The 27,355-nt window shown below is 43.5% G+C and overlaps 2 protein-coding genes across 2 annotated transcripts in view; one reads left to right on the top strand and one right to left on the bottom strand.

Moving 5' to 3' along the window:
* PPP2R2C (protein phosphatase 2 regulatory subunit Bgamma) overlaps positions 1 to 6,086 on the top strand; it is a 100,132-nt gene extending 94,046 nt beyond the window's left edge. The window contains exons 8-10 of the mRNA XM_066631839.1: positions 1,081 to 1,250; positions 2,702 to 2,793; positions 5,602 to 6,086. Coding sequence (XP_066487936.1) covers positions 1,081 to 1,250; positions 2,702 to 2,793; positions 5,602 to 5,893 — 554 coding nt within the window. The 3' untranslated portion in view covers positions 5,894 to 6,086. The remainder of the gene's footprint in view (positions 1 to 1,080; positions 1,251 to 2,701; positions 2,794 to 5,601) is intronic.
* Positions 6,087 to 12,209: 6,123 nt separating this feature from the next.
* WFS1 (wolframin ER transmembrane glycoprotein) overlaps positions 12,210 to 27,355 on the bottom strand; it is a 29,058-nt gene continuing 13,912 nt past the window's right edge. The window contains exons 3-8 of the mRNA XM_066632120.1: positions 19,627 to 19,709; positions 19,033 to 19,177; positions 18,337 to 18,507; positions 17,277 to 17,357; positions 16,852 to 16,997; positions 12,210 to 14,651 (exon numbers count right to left, since the gene is read on the bottom strand). Coding sequence (XP_066488217.1) covers positions 12,837 to 14,651; positions 16,852 to 16,997; positions 17,277 to 17,357; positions 18,337 to 18,507; positions 19,033 to 19,177; positions 19,627 to 19,709 — 2,441 coding nt within the window. The 3' untranslated portion in view covers positions 12,210 to 12,836. The remainder of the gene's footprint in view (positions 14,652 to 16,851; positions 16,998 to 17,276; positions 17,358 to 18,336; positions 18,508 to 19,032; positions 19,178 to 19,626; positions 19,710 to 27,355) is intronic.

Below are 27,355 nucleotides of genomic sequence, written 5' to 3'. Positions count from 1 at the left end.
ACGCACCACATTTCATTTTCATGCTGATAGCATTGATGTGTAGCGTTGCCACTTCACCACCTTACATTGACTCTCAGCTTTAGGACATAAAGCACCATTAATGCCTACTAATATTTATTGATTGCTAGGGGACAGAATGACAAGCTATGGGTTTCTGTGGAATCAAATGCAAATGTCTCACCTGATATAGATTTCATGTTATTTGTTTCTGTTGCATGCCATAATATGCAACTGGAGTGTAACTCTTCTTCAAGGGCAACCTTGGGCTGGCTTGGACAATACTCCAAACCGCCCTCTAAAATTGCTTAAAGGAGTTAAATTGGATGATGTGGGAGTTTCAGATAATAGTACCCAGGTAAGCTTTCATCCTCATCACACAGAAGAATCTGACTCTGTAGATCAGTAGTTCCCTACCTTTGAGCAACCACAGACCGCCATGCATGCATTCAGGTCTGTTGAGGACCACTGAGTGCACAGCTGCAGGAGTACGTTGTATGTATGTCATCGGAGGAGTATGTCATCGTCAATGGCTGCTGAATTGCCCTGATTTCAGGCCAGTCGGAGCCAAGGGAGGGCAGGATGGCCCAAGCAAGGCAGGTGAATCGCACAACACTCTGCTTACCTGCCGACTACAGGGCCCGGCTGGCTCGCGAACCACCTCCTGTGCTTCCACAGATCATGGCTTGGGAAGCACTGCAGTAGCTTGTGGTAGCTCTTGATTCCTTGGATATTTTTTGCAACCATGTTTGTTTGTTTGTTTTAAACAGCACTGTCCCACCATGGTGCAGCGTTATAGATCCTATGGTTAAACAAAATGGTTGGCAGGAAAAGGCTGGTGTGCCCTGGAACTAACAGTTCAAATCAGATTACACTTTTTTTTAATTCTTTAAAAAAATGAAAAAAAAAGAACATGAAAATGAAGAAACATTTTTCTGCACACCACAAGAAGGCTGACAGCTTTGTGGAATCTCATCCTCTGTCACATCAAATTCACAAAAAAGCAATTGTGAAGAAATGTTGTTAAGAGTCTCTTAACAGTCACCTCTCTTTTTGTCCCTCTCTCTTTCTCTGTCCTGCCAGTTTTTGAAGAACCAGAAGACCCCAGCAGCCGCTCCTTTTTCTCCGAAATTATCTCTTCTGTGTCAGATGTCAAATTCAGCCACAGTGGCCGATATATGTTAGCCAGGGATTACCTCACTGTCAAAGTCTGGGACCTGAACATGGAAACAAAGCCTATAGAAATATACCAGGTAGGTGTGGGCGGGTGTTGGTTTTTTAACCGGAGGTTTGCATTTATTTACATGCCCTCTAATACCATTCTGCAAAGTGTTTATGCAGAGGCCATTTCAATATGCAGCATGGCATAAATCCTGGTGGCATGAATGCGTCTACATCAGCAAACACGGCTGCAGGGTTATTTTCCCTACGGTGGCTGTCATCAGTTTCTAGGTGCAGCTGAAAGAATGTTCATAGGTTTGGCCATTTTCCAAATTACATTTTGGGTTATAAAACTGAGTTATTCAATACAGGTTCAGCCTGATATACTAAATATCAAACTTTGGAGGGCAAAGCAGTCATTTGCATAGGAAAGTGGCTCCTTATCTCAATAACCAGTCAGAACTAGAAGTCTTTGTTCCAGGAACAGGGTACAAGCTTCCTTGTTTCTCCAGAAGGGATCCTGAAGAATAGCAGAAAACAGCACTATCCAACTCCACCAAAATATTTTTTTTTAAATAGAGCTGTAATGTTTAACTGATTAATAAAACCAATCAGTACAAGACCTTCCAAACAATTAAACACTTCCCCTGATAACTCAAGTGCCATTGTAGCAGAGCTACTCCCCACCCCCCATCTTCAGAACAGCCACAACTTTATTGAAACCATCTATGACCTGTAATGGGCAAGATTTAACCACAGCACACTCCCACAACTGTACAGGTATCTAATTCTAAGGTGAGAGCTTGGAGGTTCTGCTGCCCGCTATCCACCACTTTTGGGTATTCCACTTTTGCATGGAGCCTGGGTTTAGTCCCAAGTCTGATTCTCGCTCTACATTGCTGGCCTTTTTATGGAGCCCCTGGGGGCCCCTGTTAGTATTGTCAGTTCCAAGCCATTAGTCTTGGGAGAAGGTGTCTCTCCTCCCCTTTTCATGTTGGTGAGTTGAGAGAAGGTGGCTTTGGTAGGCCTCTCTTCAACACTATGTTGCTGCAGATCAGAAGGCACTGTCCAATGCGCCCTACACTTCACAGAGGCTTTTTGACTGTGAAGGGTGAACCAGGGGGAGGGCAAAGCTGGGGATTTTGTAAACATTTCCGCAAATATTTGCAAAACCCCATCAAGGGTGTAAGAGATGAGATTCTGGTTGGACATCAGGAAGAATTTCTTGATGATAAAGGTGATTTGGCAGTGGAACAGATTGCTGAGCGAGGTAGTCTGTCGCTCTTCCTCTGCTGGCGGAGCTAACAGAAGAGTTTTTCAGTGTAAGAATTTTTCAGAAATTTTTACCACTGTGTTCCAAACTCCTGCGGCGCACCTGCAGATCTTTCTCAGCACACCAACATGCCACAGCACACTGGTTGAAAGTCACTGTAAAAACTTCAGTCAAGGCTGAAGAAATTGTAGGAAAATCCAGGGGGGCTACAAGAGCGAGTGGGATATCCTAACTGTAGGATAACCAAACTGCCTTTTGCTCACAAAACAGGTTCATGACTACCTTAGAAGCAAGCTATGCTCCCTTTATGAAAACGACTGCATCTTTGACAAGTTTGAATGTGCGTGGAATGGCTCTGACAGGTAATCTCTTCACCTATTCATCAAACTGTCCTTCTTAATTTAGCTGATGGGCAGTCACTCTTTGACAATTGATTTATCTGATTCCACTTATAAAAATGCATGCATATATATTGGTAGCAAACAGTTAGTGGATGTTTTGCAAAATCATTCTTGGTGTATATCTACTTTTAGTTGCCCCTGAAGAATCTGTAATCACAGCACATAGCAATTTAGGTGACAAAAGCTAACAGCACCTATTTTCCATAAAAAAAACAGAATATAAAAGATATGGTCTTCTTTCTTCATAAAAAGCATTTGCTTATCTCATCCTTATGCTAGCTTAGCAAAATGGTGTTATATTTAAATATATTTAACTGTTATATTTTGCAGGGAGAGAGCAACAGTCCCTTGTCATTCTAGCAGTGTCCCACCCAGTAGCTGTCTCTGTCTTTTTTTTCCTTTTGTACTGTAACAACACAATCCTGTGCATGTCTTCTCAGTAGTAAGTTCCACTGAGTTCCTTAGAACTTACTCCCAGGTAAATAGGATTGCAGCTGAAGTCCCTTTCAGACTGGGAATTATCTTCTTATTCCTTAGCTATGAAAGCCATTTGATAACTTTTTGTTGGAAAGCCATAGTAAATATTCTAAATAATCTCTCTCTATTTTGGCTTATGGGTCAGCTTTGAAGGTGAAAGCGGAGCGATCGCACCCAGCCTCCGCTAAAGCAGAAGTGGAGCGCAATCGCTCACTTTCACTTCTGAAACTGCGGGGAGCCCTGCAGAAGGTCGCGCCAGGCTCACCACACCCCAGGGAGGCTGCAGGAGGCTCTGGTAAACCCAAGCCCCTGCAGCCCCCCTGAGCAGAGCGATCCTGGGGGGCTCCCCCCACCCCGGCTGCCTCCCCCCCGCCCCCGCAAGAACTTAGAGTGGCTCAAACTCGCACTGAGAGTTTGAAAACCAATGCCAATAAGGAAAAGAGTATTCATAACAATTGGTCAGTAATGTTATGAATTTGCTATCATTCTTGTGAAAGCTGCTTTGGTTGTGGACAGGCATCTCCGAGGGTCCCTGTTTTAGCAGATGTTGTACTCACGGAACACAGCCAACTATCATGACATCCAGGCAAAAGGCATCAGAAAAGACGCGTAGAGCAAGGGTTCCCAAACTACTTACCGTGGCCACACACTCAGGGCCCAATCCCATCCACCTTTCGAGTGCCGGTGCAGCTGCAATGCCACCCCAAGGCAAGGAAGCAAATGATCCCTTACCTTGTGGAGTTACCTTCGTAACTACCCTCCCACCACAGGATGCACTCCCCATTGGCATGGCTACACCAGGGCTGGAAAGTTGGATAGGAATGTCAACGAAATGCTACATAAGTAATACCATTTATCTGAACTTCTGGTTTTGATGAGGCAAGACTAAATGAGGAAATTGCTATCTTTTTTTCACAATGAATGCCAATCTTACTAAGAAAGATACATGTCATTTGATTAGGGCAATATTAAATGTGGACATATATGAGGAAGCATATATGATGTGCTCTCTTCCAGCGGCCATTTTTAAGAGAAGGAAATATGATAGTGTTTATATTGCCAGTAACTTTTTGGACTCACCAATGCAGTGAGGATCCCTGAAAGCCTGGGTAACATAAATCTAGCTGTCCCACAGGCATGACATGCCATAATCATTTCAGGCAAGCCATGCTAAACCTAACAAGCCCATCACAACAGTCATCTGTCAGCTGAATAAGCCTAGCAAATGATGTTTGTTCTTCTTGCCAAACCTGGTTCACTGAGACCCCTGTTGTAGTGATATTTGCAACATAAAAAAATAGATGGCATTTAATCCCCATTGTAATGCACAACTGATGGTCCTTGATATATACTTGATACTGCTGCATATAGAAAAGTCAGGGGTTTAGATCCATGGGAGCGGTATGTAGATGGGATTATTGGATTATTAATAATGGATATTAATATAAATTATTAGATTGATAGAGGCCTCGCTGGGGAAAATTAACTAGCAAAATGCGAATAACCACTGCATTTTGCACAATGCATTTATAATGCAAAATTTTATATTCTCAAGTGCTTCCTACTTTTATTATTGGGTATAATAGTAAATGTAGAGAGGTGATGTGCCCAGACTAAATTAACATTATGAAGCAGAACTTTAAGAGCACAACCTAATCTTAAAGGAAGTTCTAAAAAAAATATCTTGGGAAGTTCTCCTGCGCATTCCTCATTGAAATAAATGAAAGTTGTACAGGAGAACTTCCTAGAGGATTAGGAAACAACCCAATCCTGTCCTATCCAACTGTCCAATTCTATGCTATCCAACTGCACTGTATCCAGTGCAGGTTATGAGGTGGCTGCTGCGCAACTCAGAGTAAGGGGATTTCTTTACCATCACCCTGTGTCATGAGGCAGGAACCTCAAAGGGGCTACTCAGATCTGCACCAGTGCAGATCTGAGCATCCCAGTGTAAAGTCAGACTGCTCAGGAGGGGGATTAAGATCCGGCCTAAGTGTAGGAGGTTGTTCCCAGCCTTTCCCAGGCCTGATCCATCCACCACACGCCCCAAAATGCCCCCATTCTGTCCTCCCCATACCCCCAGGCTGGCACAACTTTACCTTTCACCAGGTGGGATCTGACATGAGGAGATCCTCCCCAACTCCTGAGTCATCGCAGATGTGCCTTATAGCACATTTACAACACTCCCAGGCCAGCGCAAACAACTTGCACAAGCCCAGGAATCGCTTTGGATTCCTTCCTTAGTCTACAAATTAACATTCCTCCTCTCTCTTTTTTTTGTTCCCTCTGCAGTGTCATTATGACAGGGGCATATAACAACTTCTTTCGAATGTTTGACCGGAACACCAAGCGCGATGTTACTTTAGAGGCCTCCCGCGAGAGTAGCAAGCCGCGAGCAATTCTTAAACCCCGCCGAGTGTGCGTTGGGGGCAAGCGCAGGAAAGATGACATCAGCGTCGACAGTTTGGACTTTACCAAGAAGATCCTGCACACGGCATGGCACCCAACAGAGAACATCATTGCGATTGCCGCCACAAACAATCTGTACATATTCCAAGACAAAATGAACTCTGAAATGCACTAGGATTCCTCTTTGCAAGCAACCCTTGGAGAGTTTAAAGGACGGGATCACTGCTCGAGCTTTGATACTATGCCCTTTACTTGGAAGTAAATGCCATTGAATTCAATGGGACTTATTCCCAAATAAGTGTGTGCAGAGCTGGGGAGTAACAGGGATGGATTCACCCCTTTAACTACCCCTCCATTCATATCATCAACCACCACCAAATGTTTTAATTCATTGCACCTATTGCAAATGTGCTTCAAAATAAATTTTCTGTTAAGGAGAGGCTGCTTGTGTCTCACTTATCACTAGTTATTTTATTGTGTTTCTGAAAGGTTGCAAAGACAGTGGAGATGCAGAAGAGACTTGATGCTGTATTACAGGAATGTTGCTTGAAACAGGCCAGGCCAAGCAGTTCTATCAGAAGCCCTGGTTCGTACATGAGGCACAGGTAGACTGTCCATGCAGCCAGAAGACACCAGCTGGGTTCTGAGAGATGCTACACTCAGGTTGCAAATCTTGTGGCTGTCCATTCTGTGCAGCTTCCCCTCCAGCATTGTAGGGACTGTTAGGTCTCTTGTTATCTGGTGTGCTCCCTGGGGCATTTGGTGGGCCGCTGTGAGATACAGGAAGCTGGACTAGATGGGCCTATGGCCTGATCCAGTGGGGCTGTTCTTAAACTACAATTCCCAGGAGGCCTTGCAGGTCTCTTGTTATCTGGTTTGCTCCCTGGGCATTTGGTGGGCCACTGTGAGATACAGGAAGCTGGACTAGATGGGCCTATGGCCTGATCCAGTGGGGCTGTTCTTATGTTCTTATGAGAATGGCTCCGAGGGAGGGGGGCTGCTTGCATGCTGCGATGAGGTTCCCTGAAAACCTCAGGTGTAGGTGACTCTTATGCTGCTCTGAGAATTTGGTTTAGAGTCACTCCAGGGCTGTAATTGCTGATCTGACTGTTATGTGCAACCTCCTGATTTTAGAAATGGGTTATGTCAGAATGCCAGATGCAAGGGAGGGCACCAGGATGAGGTCTCTTGTTATCTGGTGTGCTCCCTGGGACATTTGGTGGGCTGCTGTGAGATACAGGAAGCTGGACTAGATGGGCCTATGGCCTGATCCAGTGGGGCTGTTCTTATGTTCTTATGGATTCTTCTTACTATACCTGAGAAGAATAATGGAGATGCTTCCAACTCCCTGGTTTTCCTTTAGTGCTACAAAAGAATCAGCATAGACAGCGATGCAACCAGTTGGTATTACACCTCCCATGTCAACCAGGCCCAGAGCAAGCAGATAGGGGTCAGTGCAATATCTTGATAGGCAGTGGCGTAGCTAAGGCATCCGGGACCTGGGGGCACAAAAATTTTTAACACCCCCCTACTACAAAATGAAATTTACCACCCCCATCACATCTGGTTGCATCTGGGAGGTGGTCTGAGGGACAGGGAGGCCACATGGAGAATGCTTAGAAAGGCACTTCTGGTTTTCACAGAAACTTCCCAGAGGAACTTTGCTCTTGGCCTCCCCAAGCCTTAGTGGGTCCCAGAAGGCCACTTTTTATGCCTTGGGTCTGCTGTTGAGATGTGGGTTGGCATCCCCTCAGGATGTGGTACCTGGGGCAATGTACTCTCTGCCCCCCTTTAGCTACACCACTGTTAGTGGGCACCGCATCAGATGACTGAGGAGAAGAATAACATACGTTTTCATGATTGCTTCTTTTAACCCAACATGCGAGAATCAGTTTCTTACCCATTTCTGGTTGTATGACTGTTCCAGGTCCACAAGACCCCTTCACGCTCTTAAAGTTTCTCTGGCCTGTGGTTTTGTTTTTTTAAATTCCTCCTTTCCTATTCTGCATGCTAGCTCACTGGCAAAGTTCCAGCTGCAAGCAATAGTCAAAGCACAGAAATAACCTCCACCCACCCTGAGCTGCCTTAAAGCAGAACTGCACCAGGAAAATGTTTGTGCAGGATCCAAAGCAGCTAATAGCACACTTTCAAAATAGAAATAGGGCTGATGAAAGCCAAGGTGTGTTGGTAAAATGGTGCTGGACTGAAGTGAGGCTCAACACCACCCCCTCCTCTGTAAAGCCCCACTAGGCAAGCCCAACTCAGAACTGACTCAACAACCTTCTCTACTACAGCTCACACCACCCGTAACACACGTGCCCACCAGAGGCATAGGTAAGGGGGGGGTACACTGCCCTGGATACCATGCCTTGAGGGTGTGCCATCCTTCACCCCCACAGTAGATCCCAAGGTGTCCAGAAGTTCTGAGACTCAAGCCTCAGAAGCCTCATGGAGGCCTTAGAAAGACCCTTCTGTTTTTTGTGAAAACCGGAGGTGTGTTTCTCAGGCCATTTCCTAGGCACCCCCAGGGGGTTGCTAAAAAAAATTTTGTGCCCTCAAGACCTGAGTTGACACATGAAATGTCATACACCTGTGACTGCCCAGATGGATGCTGGATATTGTGCCAATCCCCTTAGCTACACCACTGCAGCCAACAGGGTGGGTTGAGCCAATAAAGTGAGTCTCACACAAACTATGGAAGAGCAGATGCAGCTTGCCACCATAACTGGAGCATGGCCCTTCTGTGGGCACCAGCTCCCCACCCACACCAAGCTGAGGTTTACAGCAGGAGTGGCAATTATTTTTAAGGTAATTTCTCTTTGCTCCAACAGAGCAAGGTGGGTGTTGTTCGACGATCACGCCTGCCTAATACACATTTTGAAATCTCTGCTTTTGTCTTCCCCGTAGCTCACTTTTAAAGTTCATAATATTCACACAGTAATTATTAACATTGGATTTAAATTGGCCTCTCTTTGTTTCGCAGTAAGGTTCGGAGGCGGAAAGTGTCAAGATGGTATGGAAAAATGGAGCGTATTCAAAAATGCTTCTGAAGGTCTTAACACATTTCAACAAACACCTTCTTCTGGGGCACAAAGAAAACTCCAATTACGTGGATGCCCAGAAGTTGGGTTCATTTTGGCAAGTTTAATGAACTGTCCTAAAGAATGGCAATCTATATTTTGCAATGGAATTTTCTTAGAGTCCCAGAACACATTTGGCCTGCAGAAAAATTTTGAATTAACTTCATTTTTTTTCCTCTAGCAATTGTAGCTGCCACAAGAGAGACATTGAAGTCAACTGAGATGACTCTTTGGGGCAATTTGAGGAGAACAAAGGGTGTGTGTTCTTAAACTGTTGTGTCGTTCTTTTTTACAGTCCAAGAATGGGCAATGTTAACGCTTTCAGGAGCATGGAATAAGCAGAGGGAATTTCAGGTTCTTTTTTTTTTTAAAAGTGTATTGCTAATGCAACATATAGACAATATTTTTCTCGTATCATTAATTTCTGAATTATTTCTTGCACTGATTAAAAGGGGGGACACCAGAAGCACGTGACTGGCTCAAAGTTCCCTCACAATTGATTTTGTACTACTCTGCATCAACTTTTCAATAAATGAAGGACATCCTCATAAAGATATGTGCATGCTTTTGTACTTTTAATTTGGAGGTGTAGGTACAAGTGGAGGTGCCAAGGAAGGGAGGGAAATCTGAAGTGCTTTCAGGTTGCAAGACCTGAGCTGACAGATGGTCCTGTTAACACATGAAATGTCGTACACTTGTGATTGCCCTGATGGATGCTGGATATTGTGTATCGAAGCACAATGCATGTCTATCGGTGTCCAATCATCCACTCAAAATGTATAAATGAATTTTAAACGAGAACAAGAAATGTTTGCTCATAAAAAGCTACTGTATACCTTAGACATGGGACAGTATTTATGTATATAGTGTTCTAATGCAATTTAAAACAATCCATTTTTTCTTGTAAGAAGGCTTAGGGAATATGATAAAATTGTACAAAAAGTCTTGTTAAAGCCAAATTACTGCATTTTTTTTTGTTTCAGCTTTAGCTTGATCCCTTCACCTCAACAATTAAAATATGCCAATTGCGTACTGGCATTTCAAGCTTGCCACTAAAAGGTGTAGTCAGGTAGAATTCCGTAAGTAATAAATGCTGACACAGGTTTTCATACTCCTTTTCCCATTACCTTATTCTTCAAACACCAACTATACCGATCAATGTTTTGTCCTACATAAAATCTAGATTACACTGACAAATGGGTTTCCCGGCCACATTTAGACAAGACTATCAAAGAAAAAGAAAGCAAAAACTAAAAATTAGTCACCTATTCAGGTCTCTGCTATGACAATTATGAATTCAATTTCCTTATTTTTTGTGAATGTATTAAAAAAATGAATGTCACTCTCATTGTGAAACCAGAAAAACCTCTCTCTCTTTCTCTTTGATTTCAGCTTTCAGTGGTACATAATGGTACAGTTGGTAAATCTGATTGTTTTGGAAAAGCTTCATGGCTGTATTCTTGTGCTGCACAAAATAGCTGACTGTTGTTGAACATATATATATAAATATATATATAAATATGTTGATACTGGCTTTTTCAATAAACATTTTCCAAAAAAAAATTTGAAAAAACACCCACCATGCTGAGTTGTCCTGAATTTTACTTCAGTAATGGCTACAAACAAAAGCATGTGGACTTTTTTAAAAAATTGTCCTCCTCTTCTATTGGGAAGTTTGAGACCCCCAGAGAAATACTTTGTGGATCAGCTTCAGAAATAATGTGAATGTGCTTAGAACACCCGCAACTCCTAAGGTCACCCCACATAGCTCATATTTTATACACAGAAAGGCATAAGCTCTCCATTATTTCAGACAGATCTTACAGTTGGACCTTATATCTGCAAGTGATCAGTTGCTGGACCCTCTGCAGATACCGAAGCCCATGGATATTTGAATCTGCAAGTCACCCACATCCAGGTGGTCTGTGGTTCAGAGGCCTCTCACCGAGCCTCCGGAAGGCCTTAGAAATACATTTCCAGTTTTTGCGCACGGCCCTCCCTACACCTTTGACAACCTCCAGTAGACTATTCTGGACGTGTCCAGGAGATACAGGTCACCCTTCCTGATACGGTTTGGGACTTGGCTTGGGTTGTATCCGAGGATAAGGACCAACCTATACATGTTGGTCTTTATCTGAAGGTACCACCGATTGAACCCAGGGCCACACAAGTTAAAAGCACACATTGACCCACCAAAGCTATCACCTCAGCCCGGAAGCACATCTTTCCTTGTATTCATGTCCTGCAAAGATGTATGCACAATTCAGCTTTTAGTATACTGCTTTGCAGAAGACGTTTTATTAGAGGATATGACTGAATTCATATTTCATATTTCGAGCTGGTGAAAAAAGCTTCCCTTCAGAGACTCATAACTACCTTTCTGTTAAACATCAGAAAGGAAAGCGTTTCCTTATTTCCTAGTGACACAGATGTCAGCCACAGAACACACATATAGCATGGAATGGGCCTACCTCTCCATTCTCTTTAGCATTGTTTCAGAGAGCAGGGGAGAAATATGAAAGCAGAATATATACCTTTTGGTCCAGAATTGAGGGCAAGAATTATACAGGTGGAGCCTGTTTATCCGTGGATTTTACATCCATGGATCTGGCTTACCGCAGACCAGGCTTGGCCCCAGCCAAACTTGGCCCCACCTGAACGCTCTGGGGCTTCCCCAGGCCTCCTAATGCCTTATAAGGCATTAAAAAGTTACTTCCAGTTTCCCTCCAGAAACCAGATGCCTGTGCCCTCTGTGGGCTTCAGAAAGCCCACCGGTGACAACCAAAGCACAGCTCTGATCACTTTTGGAGGCATTAATGGGGTCCAAAACAGTGGATTTTGGTATGGGGGGGCGGTCCAAGAACAGATCCCTCCTGGATACCAAGGCCCCACCTGCATTTAATAACCTTTAACAGAAAGAAGGCTTTCCAACTTGGGTTTACAAATAGGAAGAGGTGCAGGGCTCATCCACAGTCTGCTATTTCTATAGCAACATGTTCTCCGCAAACAGGTCCCCACCCCCCTATCTGCGGGGGATCAATTCCCACAAATATGGAAAAACCACAGATATGGGAGAACTTTATTTCTGCAGCTGCCCTGCACCCATTAATGTCATTTAGATGCTTACTCCTGGAAAAATATTTTTCTTTTACAGGATGATATAAGCATGCAAGCTTATAGCGTGTGCAGGCACGCTATAAAAGGATGCCCTGTAAAATGAAGAAACATTTTCCAGGGGTAATGTTAATGGGTGTGGGAGGCCATGGGGGGCTTTGAATCCACAGATAAATAAATCTGTGGATACTGGATCCGCAGATACAGGAGATGCCTGCACACATCACATGCACTCTACTATAGCACATAGAATGGTGGGAGAAGTGTGTTCAAATAAGACTGCAAAGCTTTGTACGATAGGTTTTGAACTCGTGTTTAATGTCACATTCATATTTATGAGTACAGATCACAAACCAGATATTTCTGTTTCTGTTACATTACTTGACCTTCACCATCTGCATTTTCCACTGCTTGTCATCTCACTATTTTAACAAAACCATTTTTAAGTGAAGGATACTTTCAATGAAACTTAATTGGATGCCTGAGCAAAAAGTCTGTCCTCAGAAGGCATATCCAGCTTGCACTGTAATTCAGGTCAGTTTCATTTATATAGGTCAGACATTCAACTGCACGGCACAGATAATAGTTATTTTATGGACCACAACATCACTGGTATTAGTGTTGCTTGTCACCCACAAGGTCAGCTTTAAGTATATAGGAGCAGAAGGGTGAATTAATCTGAAGAATAAGGTGCTCTCAACATTAACTAGAACTCTTGTATGAAACACAGTTCATGCTTTCAATATGCAGATAAAGCCAAAGTCGTACATATAGATCTCCCTGCAGCACAAAAATGACTAAGATGGTGGCTACATGGCAAACACTGCCATGCTCAAAACAATCAGCATTCCATTTTGAACATTGCACAGCTGCTTTTTTAAGCCAAATCTTTGGTTGTGGCACTGCAGATACTTCCATTATAGCTCAACATGCAACTGACACAAATGGAGAGAAGAAAAAATCAAAGGCAAACTTGAGGGCTTTTTGAACGGTGACTCGCCAGTCGTGCTCCACCTTGACGTGCCTTCCTACAGGTAGAAGCTTAGACATGCAGTTTAAGCACGAGATGGCTTTCAGTTCAAACACGGGCCATTTGCTGCCAAGTCGACCTTCCAGAATGGTACTGAATTCAATTTCACTTCCTTGCCTCAAGTTCAGCAGCACTTTCTTAAATTCATTGCTTGCCCTCAACACAATATCCTTGGTGACATCCTCCTCTTCTGAAGGCTTAGCTCCATTTCTCACCTTGCTGTAAGGCATGCCCACGGTTATTTCAAATTTATAGCGGTCAAACCTTTTCATGTGGCACTCATGTTTTGCCAGGTACTTGAGTCGACAGAGTTCCTCATCTTCCATGGTAACGTTTTTGGGGTCACAAACTGGATACGTTTCTCCATACAAGCATCGGAGCCAGTCTCCAATAAACACTGGAAGCATGTTTACTGCCGATTCTGCACTATTGTCAATGTCCGTAACTCTAACATACTTGAACCTCCCGGTCCATGTCACTCTGTGGCCCTCCAGATGACTACATAAGATCTGGGTGCGTGCCATATTTGTCTCCTTCCAAGCCCGCGGCCCACATATAAAGCCATACTGATTCCACGTCAAGGTGGAGTTGTACACTTTCATCCCCTCTGAGCGATACACATAAAACCAACAGAACAACACAATGGCCGTGATCCACACCAGAATGAGTTTAACAATAGAACTCTTGGTCAGGGATTTCATCACCTCCACCACAGAGAAACTGGTTTTCGTCCACCATCGGATAACCAAAGGAATGACACATACTACTAGAGTCACCACAATCTTCACAAGCTCCAATGTTACAAACCATTTTATGAAATGCACAAGACACATCAGCACAATGCCCAGGATTAGAATAGGAAGCGCAAACAAGAACAAAAAGTAACCCACAGAGGCACGAATCATACCAATGCCAGTAGACTCTTGCAAAATAACCACCGAAAGCTCACACCACATGAAGCACACCAAGTAAGGAACCAGGTAGCAATAGGTGCCCTTAAAGTTGCGCAGCTGTGCCATCCTGAAGAACAGATAGAACAGGTACAAAAACAGAAGGCAAGGGACGCTCACATTTAGCACAAAGAAGTGCCCGAGAGGGATGCTGTAAAAGGTCTTTCCCAGGAGTTTCAAGTAGCCCAAATGAAAGGGTACAAACTGCAAGAAGAAGAGTGAACCTGCGGCAATCTCCGTGATCAACGCCCTTCGCGTGTAGGGCTCGGCACTTGTGCCCAAACTCATGTAACTCGTCACCATGAAGAAAATGGAGATCGTAGCCAGCTCTGAACAGGGTATCCAGTCCTTGCTTGCTATAGGAAAGGAAAAAATTACAAAGAACACTGAGAGGAGGAAGTACAGGTAAGGCTCTAGATGATTCCAGCCAAAGTTCACTTCCGCTTCCTCGACATCCAGGTTCGGCTCAAAACGCAGTAGCAAGTCTGTCAGGGTGCGGAAGTTCTCCCAAGCTTTACTGTCCTGGAATACTTTTAAGGTGCAAATCACCATGGAAATGAAGGCGAGATAGAAGATGACCAGTGGGATAAAGAAGGCAAAGAAGTCAATTGTCAGGTTACTGATGATGAAGAAAAAGATCAGCGCGTTGATGTGGTGGGTTGGAATGATGGTGGAGAGCCAGTGCATTCCTGCTTTAGAGGCCACTTCTATGAGGTGCTCTTTGATTTCCATAATGGCATGAAGTGGATACTTGATGACCTGGAAAGGAAGAAAATTGAGTTCGTTCAAGTAACTCCTTCACAGAACCATGCACCACCACATGACAGAATGGACAAGCAAGCCAAGCCAAAAACTGCATTTAAATCTCTTAGGGAGACTAGTGAGCTGCTGGTTCAGAGGAGTTTTTTCTTCTGAAACTATAGTACAGATTTTGCTTTACTATAGCAAACGGGATGGGCTCCTAACCGACACCCATAGTGATTACAGAACATGTCACTGCATCTTCCCATAATTTACTAGTACCGAGCAAAATGATGTAGGGGTGGGGTGGGGAGATGATACAGGGAAAGTTGCAGCTGATTATAGCACAGTTAATTCTGAGATACACAAGGCCTTATTTCACATCAGTACTAGTACAAAAAGAGGTTTCCCTAGAAAAGCAGCCTCATATTTTGACAGATAATCATGTAAATCTTTCAAAAAAATGTTGCATTTATTTTATACAAAATTCTATTTTGGTAAATAAAATGTGTGTATGTAAACACTACACTTTGACAAATTATCTATATAGATAGCTATATCTACATGTAAGGCCATCAAGATAATACACTTGAAGTGTGTTGCACACTCACAGAGTGCTATATTAATTTATGCATTATTATTATTATTAACAGTATTTATATACCGCTTTTCAACAGAAAGTTCACAAAGCAGTTTCCAGAGAAAAAAACAAACAACTAATTTGCATAATTATAAAACAAACCCATATAGAGGAATTTGAACCATGTTTATATCCAATGAAGAATAGGTATATGGGGACTCTTTAGGACCCCCAATGAAGACTTCACATACGGTTTCCATCTTTTAGAAATTGACTGGCATTGAAATATGGATTTTTGCTATGCTATTAATTTAAATTAAAATTGGCAGGTTGTATCCTAAGAAAGTTAGTTGTGACTGATAGTGCTCATTATGTTTCACTGTGTTCCATGGGGCTTACTCCCAGGTAAGCATGCACAGTATTGCAGCTCAGGTTCCAATGTGATTAAATGGGACTCTGGCACAACTAATGGCCCAATCCTATCCAATTTTCAAGTGCCAGTGCTGCCATGCTAATGGGATATGCACTGCTTCCTGTGTTGGGAAGGCAGTCACAGAGGCCTCCTCAAGGTATGGGAACACTTGTTCGCTTACCTTGGGGCTGCATTGTGGCTGCACCAATGCAGGAAAGTTGGATAGGATTGGGCCCTGAGTTGTCTCATTGATTTCTAAGGTACTCAGTCACAACCAACTTCCTTAGTGTACAACCTAATAACTCCAAGTTTTCTTTAGACATTACATTTTATTGACTTGTTTTCTACATCTCAGTGCCTTGCTGCAGTGAGCATATACAAGAGATGTGTTGAGAAAGTCTTTTTTTAAAAACATAAAACAGACACTACTGCATCCAGAACTAACTCGATATGGAAGCAACCGTGCAAATTACAACAGAGTCAAAGGACAAGTATATTCCACAAGCTGGTGCTCCAATTTGAACAGTAGAAAAATTCTACCACGCTTCATACCACAAATGAGGCAGGTGCTTCACCATGAATGAATCATACTGTGTCTCCTATTTTGCAGGTTTTTAAAAATACATATTGGAGGGCCAGCCTAGTGAATATAGGCTTGGGTGGAATAAAATTCACATTGGTTTTCAAGCTGAAGTGGGTTGTAAAACCTAAACACACACACACACAGGCAAGTTGTATCTGTGGGGGTTCCATTCTGGTGCAACCTGTGGATAATGAAACCGTGGACACAGGGGAATATATAAATAGCAGCACCCACCCTCATTCCCTTACCTTATTGTTTTGTGTAGTCGCACTGAAAGCTTGGGTACTTCTTGCTTTAAACCTGCTTAAACAAAGCAACCCAAAGTCCTATTTTCCTGAGTCTCCCTCTGGCACGCAGGCTGATTGCCTGCATGTCATGGTGCTTTGTTTAAGCAAGTTTAAAGCAAGAATTACCCACACTTCCAGCACAACTACACAAAAAAACAAGGTAATGTAATAGGTTTGTGGGGGGGGGGGACACTGAATCAGCAGATAACTGAATCAGTGGACACCAGATCTGCAGGGACCCACCTGTATTCTTAGCAGTGAAAGCCAAGATACCAGACAAGCAGATAGGTGAGTATACAAGATGGCTGTGCTTAGGAAGTACAGGTGACATTTGAACAGCAACCTCTAATTTTCACCTTGAGTCGGAGTGGAAGCTCCTCTGGGCTCTTTCCCGCCAGTTCATCATCATCATCATCCTGCCCAAGTAAGTTGGTTGGGATGATGCCCTTTGCATACTTCTTGGTTATTTCAACAAAGTCATCCATGGCAATATAATTCTTAGCTGAAAGTTGCAAGCACAAAACAGAACCGACAAAAAAAAATCAGCAAATAGCAAACCAGATAAGTGGCTGTTGATTCTTTCCAAAATAAACCTCCATCTTGTTCTTGAGACCAAACATTTTGTCTCATCCAACAGGACTCTTCTTATGGTTCTGCAAACTCAGGGTCAGAGAATTCTAGAGTTAAAAGTTACCTGACTGTTTTATCTAGCCAAATAAGTAAACACCCTCTTCCCCAACTGTGTAAAAATATCAGTCGCCCACAAGAATCACTTCCTTACATTCACTGCTCACCAGCCGCTCCAATATTCTTCTTTGCTTCTGCACAGACTTGGGAACGGGCCCGACTTGCTTCTCACCACCTGTTTTCACAAGCAGAAGTTTATTCAAGCTATTTAAAATTCTTTATACAGTATCAGTGGGGGGAGAAAAACCTAAGAAAATGAAAAGCCACCCAAAAGATACACAGTGTCTGCCAACTACATGGTTCTATCCTTCCAGAACAGATGTGTCCTTCACAATAGAAAACAACTTGGCCTCTAAGTTCAAAGGATCTAAACTGAGCAATTGACTACACCAGTGGTTCTCAAACTTTTTGGCACCGGGACCCACTTTTTAGAATGACAATCTGTAGGAACCAACCAGAAGTGATGTCATGGTTGGCACTGGTATCATCAATCTAGCTTCAAACTTGAGGAAGGGAGAAAAGAGGGAAGATGAGCAAGTACCTTGTATTTTCAGTTCTATATTTTCAATGGCAGCTGAGCTAGGAAAGCAAGCAAGCAGGTAGCCTGCGCAGGCAGAAGAGGTTAAGCCAATGTGAATAGGAAGCTTCCTGTTAACATTTTGGCTGTGTCGCTCTGGTGCCCAGGTTGCCTGCTTGCATGTTGTTCTATAAGCTTGCATGTTTATAGCGTTCTGTAAGAGACATTCTTGCTAGGAGCCACTGGTAAGAAGCAAAATGAAGTTAATAGGCGTGGGGGCCCCTGCAGATAACTGGATCCATGGATATGGGGGATGCCTGTAATATAATTCATTGTGCAACACACAAGGCTAGACACCCCAGTGGTCTGTCTCAGTAACAGGCCGATTCTTAAATTTATAGCATATAAGTTATGGTGACGCCAAGCTACTTAATGTTACCAGGAAGCACACAATCAAACTCAAACACTCCTTCACACCTGCTTGAGCATTAATGAAATATCCAGCAATGACCATCATTGCAACAACTCTTCCTTAAGCAAATTCAAAAGAAATTGTTCTCTCTCCAAAGTTTTAATTCTAACTTTTGAAAGAATTATCCATGTGAAGAATATCTTATATTCCAAACTGAAAACAAACCTTCACTGTCAACCTGACCAACATTTTCTAATAGTTCCGAAACAGCCAACTGTTTTTTCTTCTTTGGATTTAATTTCCAGTACATGACTAAAGCAGCTTTCCGCACAGCTCTTTCCAAATCAGTCTCTGAAGATAATTTCTTCACTTCTTGCTCATTCTCTGAAGTGATGCCTCAAGAAAAGAAAAGGAAGATGCATTAGGGGTGATTATCCCACGGGTTTTGGGTGGGGGCCTGGGGGAATAAGTGACACCCGTTCATAATTTGTTATTTCAGAAGAACCCAAAATTACCTTTCAGACAAGTTAAGCTTTTCGTGCAATTGTCTTTAAGCCCACAGTTTTATCAAACTAAATTAGGTAATTCTTTAAACTGACAGTGGTAGTTATGAAGGCATCCCACTGAAAGCCAATAGACAACCTGGTGGATGATGGGTCCTTTCAATAAGTGCCACAATCAGAGTTTTGAGAAGGGTTCTGCTTTGCGCAGAGAAATTTGTGAAAATTTCTAGCTAGCCAAAGGAAGCAGCAAAGGGTTCTCCCAGATTATTGGTTATGCAGGACATCAAGTATTCTTGCTCAGAAACAATTCTTCCCAAAAATTCTACCAGTGAGTTCCACTGCAAACCTGAGTTCTGAATGGGTTGGGTTTAAAACCAATTTCACCGGCACTTTCTGGAAATCAAGAAAGGACTTGTACCTCTTCTGTCTGCTAAACATCTCCGCAGTAGTTTCACAGCTTCCCTTCGCCCCTGCTTGGCTGCGAGAATTAGCCACTCCACTCCACTGCAACTATTCAACTCCTCATCTTGGTCTTCCGCTAGCTTCAAGTAGTGCTTTCCCACCTGTACAAATAAAAACAAGGTTAGATACCTCATTCCTACACTCCTGCAGTCAAAGGAGGGCTCTGAGCAGCCAAGCTAGCCATATTCCATAGCATACAGAGTATGGAGGGGACCAGCAAAGAACTACAGAGTAGTTTTACAGAACAAAATAAAATCCACATTTACCCGATATGATATGAAGTGTTTGATAGAATACACAGCTAGCTAGCAGGCTGCTCTCTTAAGCAGCTATGTTGGGGGGAAAAGGGCTGCAAGTATAGAATTTTCGCATTCCCTTCAAATTGGAACATTTCACAAAAAATATGAAAGCCCATAAAGAATCAGCGCAACATGACCAAGAATCCTATGAAGTTACCTGTACAAAGTAAGACTTAAATACTGTTGTTAGTAAAAGGTCACCAAACCAAGACTTACAACAAGTTATAAGGAAAGTTACAAAGCATGAATACCTCTGTCTGTGCCTTTGCGTCCCCAGCTTTTGCTCTTTCGAGCAGTTCTTCAGAGAGCACCTCTGGGTCTGCCATCCTGGCCTCTAAAAAATATCAGTAAACAAAAGGCCTGTGTTTTATAAGCAGTCCGGTAGATAGCAGAACCTTGTACATCCTCTGAACGCTGGAGATTTGCCTGATCCAGTGATACCCCAAAACAATTGAGTGGAATGCCAAATGGCTTTGAGGAATGCATTTCAAGAGCCATGACCACTCTGCCACTTGGGAGAAGGATATCTTACAAATATTTATTTATTTATAAATAAATCTTACAAATATAGAACTATAACTTGTGTTTGTAAAAAAAAAAATTATTCCTATCTTGATATATTGCTGCAAACTATCATCTCTGTCCAGGGCCTCCGAGAAGAATTTTATGTGAGAAGGACATCTTAATAACAACAACAACAACAACAACTTTATTTTTACCCCACCTTTCTCCCCGAAGGGACTCAAGGCGGCTTACAACAGATTAAAAACATATTTTAAAACAGATAAAAACATTAACACATATCATAAAAAACAGCAGTCAGAATAAAAATAGGTAAAAAGAGCATAGAGCAGCAGCAAGTCATAAAAGAATCAGGCCTGTACAAAATATTAAAAGATGTTAAAAAGGCCAAGAACTCAGAAGGTTTAAACAGAAAGGTCTTCAGGCCTCGCCAAAAGGTCTCAAGAGAGGGAGCCATTCTTAAGTCAAGGGGAAGGGAGTTCCATAGTGTTGGTGCCACTACTGAGAAGGCCCTATTTCTTGCCGCCGCCCCACGTACCTCCTTAGGCGGTGGCACTTGTAAAAAAGCCTTCTGTGATTACCTAAGAGGATGAGCCGGATTGTACGGAAGTAGGCGATCTCTAAGATACCCTGGCCCAGAGCAGTATAGGGCTTTAAAGGTCAAACCCAGCACCTTGAATTGGGCCTGGACACATCTTATGTGTCCTTTATGTGTACTGCTTCAATACAAAGTTTCTTGTGGGCCCCTTTTGGCATACAGTGTTTCTTTTTGGCCCCTCCATTGAATCATAATTTCATACAAAAATTGGATCATAATTTCTATGAATTATGATATATAAAACTAGGTAAGCTTACACAAAATGTGAATTGCAGTCACATAATATATGCAGAAATTTTCTGAGATCCCAGGAAATTTCTGGCTCCTCTTCTTCGGCTCTTTTTGACTTCAGGCCCAGGTACAATGTAACCCCTGCATCCTCCCTCATGGGCCCTACTTCTGTTATGCTGGTACTACAGTAAGTCGGTCACATGTTGCAGCAGGTCTTGGGAGCACAACTTTACAAATATTAATTACTTGTTTGCCATTCCTTCTACTTCCTTCTTTTCTCCCTTCCTCCCTCCAGAAGCCAGTAAATCCTCACTTAGAGGAGGTGTTTACTTTTCAGCGCTGAAACTGGGGCTTTTAAAAGCTCTGACTCATACAGTGAAGAATCAGTCTTCAAAACAAATGCATACTTCAGAAAGGTCAACTTTATAGTTCTTGGAAATTCAGAAAGAAGAAATGATACATTATATTCAATGTGCAATATAGCACTGCAGGCTTTATCTATCTATGATGGGGAAAGACTGATCAAGACGGAGACTGAGAGGGTGGTATTTAATGCCTTTCTGCAGCAGTTCCAAACAATCCCCCCCCCCGCAACTTGTGGGTATATGAAGAGAAGCTTCCCTACCAGAAATAGACCTGGTGCATGATTTTCCCTGGGATCACAGCATGGGGAAAGGATTAAAAAGCTCTTCTGCATGCACTGAGATTCTGATTCCCCCCCCAGCTATTTAAGATATTAAAAAGAGAAAGAAAGAGAGAATGCAAAGTCTTTTTTTAACAGCTACTGTTATTTCAGATAACATGCAATTCAGTTCTTCACTTTTGAAAGGCAATACAGGTAGATCAGTAAACAGCTGACCATATATACAATGATGGAGCTCCGATTCCCAAAATGTGGGTTGTGACAGGTGCACTGTAGCACTGCAAGGCTTTCTAGTGTCCTACCGGCTCCCACAAGGCATTCTGGGGCACTACCCGAAAAATGACAAATGTGCCTAACGGCGGGCTTTGGAGAATGTATTCTAGTAATTAAGCAATGCTTACCTGTACAGATTCCTGCTACTGAACCACAGTAAACACACTTAGGGTCCAAGTCTATCCAACGTTCTAGTACTGATGCAGCTACGCTTATCCTGTATCCTGTGGTGGAGGAGCAGTCATGGAGACCTCCTCAAGGTAAGTGAATGTTCCTATATGTTGGGGCTCCATTGTGGCTGCAACGGTGCTGGAACGTTGCATAGGATTGGCCCCTAACTCTTCTGAAGGACCTGTGGATGCTTCTTCCACACCCAGCCTAAATAAGGTCATAAGAACATAAGAACAGCCCCACTGGATCAGGCCATAGGCCCATCTAGTCCAGCTTTCTGTATCTCACAGTGGCCCACCAAATGCCCCAGGGAGCACACCAGATAACAAGAGACCTGCAAGGCTTCCTGGGAATTGTAGCTAAGAACAGCTCCACTGGATCAGGCCATAGGCCCATCTCGTCCAGCTTCCTGTATCTCACAGCGGCCCACCAAATGCCCCAGGGAGCACACCAGATAACAAGAGACCTGCAAGGCTTCCTGGGAATTGTAGTTAAGAACATAAGAACAGCCCCACTGGATCAGTCCATAGGCCCATCAAGTCCAGCTTCCTGTATCTCACAGCGGCCCACCAAATGCCCCAGGGAGCACACAAGACAACAGGAGACCTGCATCCTGGTGCCCTCATCAGATCTTGTGAGCCTTACTCACTCTGTTCCCATGACTGCTCATCTGATTAGCTGCTTTGCTTCCTGGAGGAATTTCTAGAACAGCAGCACTGTTATAAAGTTCAAAGTGGAAGTTAGAATCCTTGCGAGTTTCTTTCAAGTATCAAAAACTTTGTTACACACATCCCATTTATTATATTTTATATTATTCTTTATTATAACTAGCTCACAACTGGCTTTTGCAGAAGGAGAAAACATGATGAAGGGTTGCAAAGAGACATTTTCTCAATTTCCACAAGTGGCAGCTAACAATGTGGGTGCCCCCCCCAAAATCAGGAAATGCAGAAAGCTATTATATATAGCCTTTATATAAGGGTGGTATAAAAATGTGAAAAATAAATAAATAAATATCGCCACATGAAGAAGTTGTATTAGGAGTCATGAAGGAGGACTGGAGAAGTATGAGAATTGGTTACACACACAAGATGATATACAACTGCCATTTTAAGAAGCAGCTATGTGTTTATTCTATACTCTAGCTCAGTGGTTCCCAAACATTTTAGCACCAGGATCCACTTTTTAAAATGATACTCTGTTGAGGCCCACCTAGGTTTACAAGACTTAAAAAAAAAAGTTTCATTTTACCAGCCACTCAAGTCTCTGTTTTTATCATTTTACTATGGTGGGAGAGGAGCATTTGTTGAGCTCCATGTTCATCTGATCGGAACCATGTTAACGGTCTTGGGTTCCCCTTCATCTGGCCTTCAATAAGAGCAAGGGACAGTCACCTACTTACAAGTAAATGCCCAGCTGTGGCTTAGTTTTACTTTCCATAGGGCTCAATACGTTTTCCTTGTCGGCAATCAGTTTCGGCTTGTCAGTGTCAGTTTCATGACCCACCAACAATCAGGTAGCGACCCACCGGTGGATCCTGAGCCACAGTTTGAAAAACACCAATCTAGTTTACTCATCAATGCATCTAGCAGATAATCACTTAGGGATGGAGGAGGCCCAGTTAATCCAACTATGCAACTACAAAAGCTATCACAGAAGTGAGAGGAGGAACCAGCAGTGCTTACTGCAATCATGGAGATCCCTTATTGCATGGGGTCTGGGGTGTAAGCTGAACTCCATTCAGAAGTTCCAACTTATTCTACCAGCTACAGTACACCAATGCACACCTGTTAGTAGAGTTGTAGTAGTTCAATATTTATGCACAGATGCAGGAACAACCTGGCTTCCTGAGAAATAGATGGGTTATACCAAACTTGATAATGTAATTGAAGCCAAGAAGATGATTCGCTGGCAGTCCAGGAGCCAGGATGGGTATAAGCCATCTATTTCTCAGGAAGCCAGGTTGTTCTTTGTGCCAGGCAAAGTTCAGATGACTGTTCAGACAGGTGACAGCTTACAATCCTGCAGGCACGGGGAACCCTGTGGTGGGCCCTCTACACAATCTGGACTCTCCAGGACTGCAGTGCTGGCTGCTGGTAGGTTAAAAAAATCATCCCTGCCAGCAGTGCGATCCTGGGGATTGTGTTATTACCTTTCCCCCTCCCCACAGTCCAACACAGGTACTAAAAGTCTCACTGTGTACAACGTGGCTTATTCCCAAGTAAGCCTTAAGACTTACTAGCACACCTTTAGGCCAAACTGAGTTAAGCCATTTCTGCACAATGTTGCATATATGCAACAGGGATCAAGAGTGTACACCTGTGGGCTGGGCAGAAATGGGTTGAAATAAAATTAAAAACAACAGCACCCCCTCCGGTATCTGCAGAATTGGTTTCTGCAGTTTCAGGTATCCACAGTTCACAAATCTTCCCATTGAGCTCATCTTACCTGTTTTGGTTTCATTTGCAGGCCTCCAAATTACTTCCTCTTCATGTCTGTTAGCGCTAACAAGGAAAAGCGCTAACAAGCAGGTGTGAAGTGGAACCAGTTTGAAGGGCTTGTGTGGAGCAACAGTAAGTATAGGGCTTGCTGCTATTTGTGGTTTCTGGGATCCATGGTAGTAGCAGAAACCTATTCCAAGTGGATGCAGAGGTAGGGCCCATAAAGGGGGTGCAGGAGGTACATTGTACCTGAGCCCAGGGTTCAAAAGGAGGGGAGCTGGAAATTTCCTGGGATCTTACATTTTCTGCCCAGGGCACATGAGAGAGGGAGGGACACGGGACTAAACTGTACCTGGGCCTGGGGTCAAAAAGGGGGTTCAGAAATTTTCTGGGATCTTACATTTTATGCCCAGGCCCAAGAGAGGGGAGTGCCGTAGGTACACCATACCCGGTCCTGAGGTCCAAAAGGGGGCTTGGGAGCCAAAGAAGGGGAGCCAGAAATTTCCTGGAATCGAAGAAAACATTTGCATATTTTGTGTGAAGACCAGAAGCCACATTTAGAGTCAGCCTACATCAGTGGTTCCCAAACTGGTGGGTCACAACCCACCAGCCAGGGAAACACTTTTCCCTCCCCCTTTAAGGGGTGGGGAAAGGCAGTAACACAACCCCCAGGATTACAATGCTGGCAAAGATGGGTTTTTTTTTTAGACTACCTGCAGCCAGCACTGCAGTCTTGGAGGGTCCAGAGAGTGTAGGGAGCCCTCCACAGTGCTCTCCGTGCCTACAGAAAAGGGCACTTTAGTTCCACTGCAAAAACCGGAAGTGCCCTTTTCCCCCATTTTTTTTACACTTTTGCAGGCATAGGGAGGCCTGCAGAGAGCTCCCTGCAGCCCCAACCCCAAGCCCCAATCCCCTGCAGATCTGGCATATATTGTGTGAAGACTTACAACTTACAGTGCTCCCAATTTCCTTGCAGGCGTTTGGGAAGCACTGACCTACACTGTCTTATAGGTTGTAATTTGTAGAAACTATGATCCAACAAAAATACAAAATTATGACCCAGTGGAAAAGGGAAGGGGCCCGAAAGAAACTCTGTACCCCGTGACAAAATTCTTCTCAGAAGCCCTGCCAGAGGGACAACTGTAGTATCAAAATGAGCAGGACAGGGCAGCATAAAAGTCTAGTACGGCATGCCTGACCATTCTGCCTTTTATTCTTGGGAGTGTCCCTGACCACATTGCTACACCTGAACCTTCAGACAGCAGCTGCTTGAAACTGGTACTAGGACGGGTGGCACCATTTTAATCAGACATTCCTAGTAATCATCTTCATTACTGTTGATCATTTACTTCTTTGGCTTTCTGAATAGCAGATGTCTGACTGGACTAGACTTGACCCTTTTATGACACAGTTTTGACAAGAATTCATAGTGCATTTAAATATGCATATTTCTTACAGGCAATAACTGGCTAGCTTAATTATGTATGTAGTTATCTTTGCTGCCCTAAGGGAGACTTCCATCTAAATACGATTTGGCAAGCCACAGCTTGGTTCCAGCTTGAGGTGTATCTCTTTCCTTCTTGTGGTTTTAGAGGTATTTTTCAAAGGCTATTTGACAATAGGAATTGTTACCCTGTTCTTTCAATCAACAGTCAATCGTCTGTTCGTGACCTCCCAATTCAGTTACTGCAATCTGTTCTAGACCTTGAAATCACTTGTGGTGGCCTACAGTTTTCAAGTATGATGGTATGTCCTTCTGGATGGGATTAGCAGCTACATATTTATCTCACCTTATTGCCTGGCAAAATTTAAGGAAGAGGTTCCTGAAGTGTGTGTTGCAACACCTTAGGGCAGGGGTGCTCAAACTTTCAACTTTAGGGATGCTGGACTTTTAACAAGTGTATAGAAGAGAGAATTGAAGCAGGTGCAACTTGTTATCCCACAGATGACAAGCTGCACCTGCTGAAATTATCTCTCCTACACAATTTTAAAGGTCCAGGGTCCCTAAAGTTGAAAGTTTGAGCACCCCTGCCTTAGGGCATCACGGCATACTCGCAGGGGTGCCGCAGGATGTCGCTGGTGGCCCCTCCTACCTTATGTCCCCTGGTACTGTCGTTCTTGACCTTGTGAGATTTCATGAGAAATGGCAGTGCCCAGGTCCCACAAGATTTTGGACACCACCATCTCGGCTCTCATAAAATCTCTTAAGACTTGGGTGCCACCCTCTTGGATCTTGTAAGATTTCATGATATTCAATGCCTGGCTGAGCCAGGAAGAAGTGGTGGTGGTGTGTGTGGGGGGGGGGGGGCTCATGACCCAGTTAGTTTGGGAACCACCGATTTAAGGTTTTGGTGTTGAGCTGTCTGGGGCTTTGCAGATTGCAATCCTAAGCAATTTTCCAGTACTGACATAAGGGCAACACAATTCCGACGTAAGGGAACAAACATTGCCTTACCTTGAGGAGGCCTCCATGACTGCCCCCCCCCAACTACAGGATGCAGCACATGCCCCACTGGCACAGCTATGCCAGTGCTGAAAAGTTGGTTAGGATTGCACCCTAAGTCTCACACACTCACGGCCGAATCCTACCCAACTTTCCAGCCCTGGTATAGCTGCGCCAATGGAGTGTGCACTTCAACCTGTGGTGGAAGGGTAGTTATGGAGGCCTTCACAAGGTAAGGGAGCACTTATTCCCTTGCCTGGGGCTGCATTGCAGCTGCACCAGCACTGGAAAGTTGGACAGGATTGGGCCCTTGGGCTGCAACCAACTGCATGCTTATCTGGGAGTAAGTCCAATTGAACACAATAATGCTTGCTTCTATGTATATAAGATTACACTGTTTAGAAAACTTTTCATTCTCTATTAAGATTTTTCCACCAAATAGGTGCTCTGCAAGGGAAAAAAAAAAGGAAAATACTGTTTTCCCCTCTGTTCTTGGACTTCTTCCAGTGTTTTTGGATAGCAACATGGGTTTTGGGGAAGAACTTGCTATTTACCCAAAAGATGGATGCAATAGAAATTTGATCCACAGGCTTTTACAATGCACATTCATTATTTTATCCAGCCATTAAGACAACATCACGCAGATCTAGGAATCTTG

This window comes from Tiliqua scincoides, chromosome 6 (genome assembly GCF_035046505.1).
Source record: "Tiliqua scincoides isolate rTilSci1 chromosome 6, rTilSci1.hap2, whole genome shotgun sequence".
Lineage (NCBI taxonomy): Eukaryota > Metazoa > Chordata > Lepidosauria > Squamata > Scincidae > Tiliqua > Tiliqua scincoides.
This window is presented reverse-complemented; position numbering and strand designations above follow the sequence as displayed.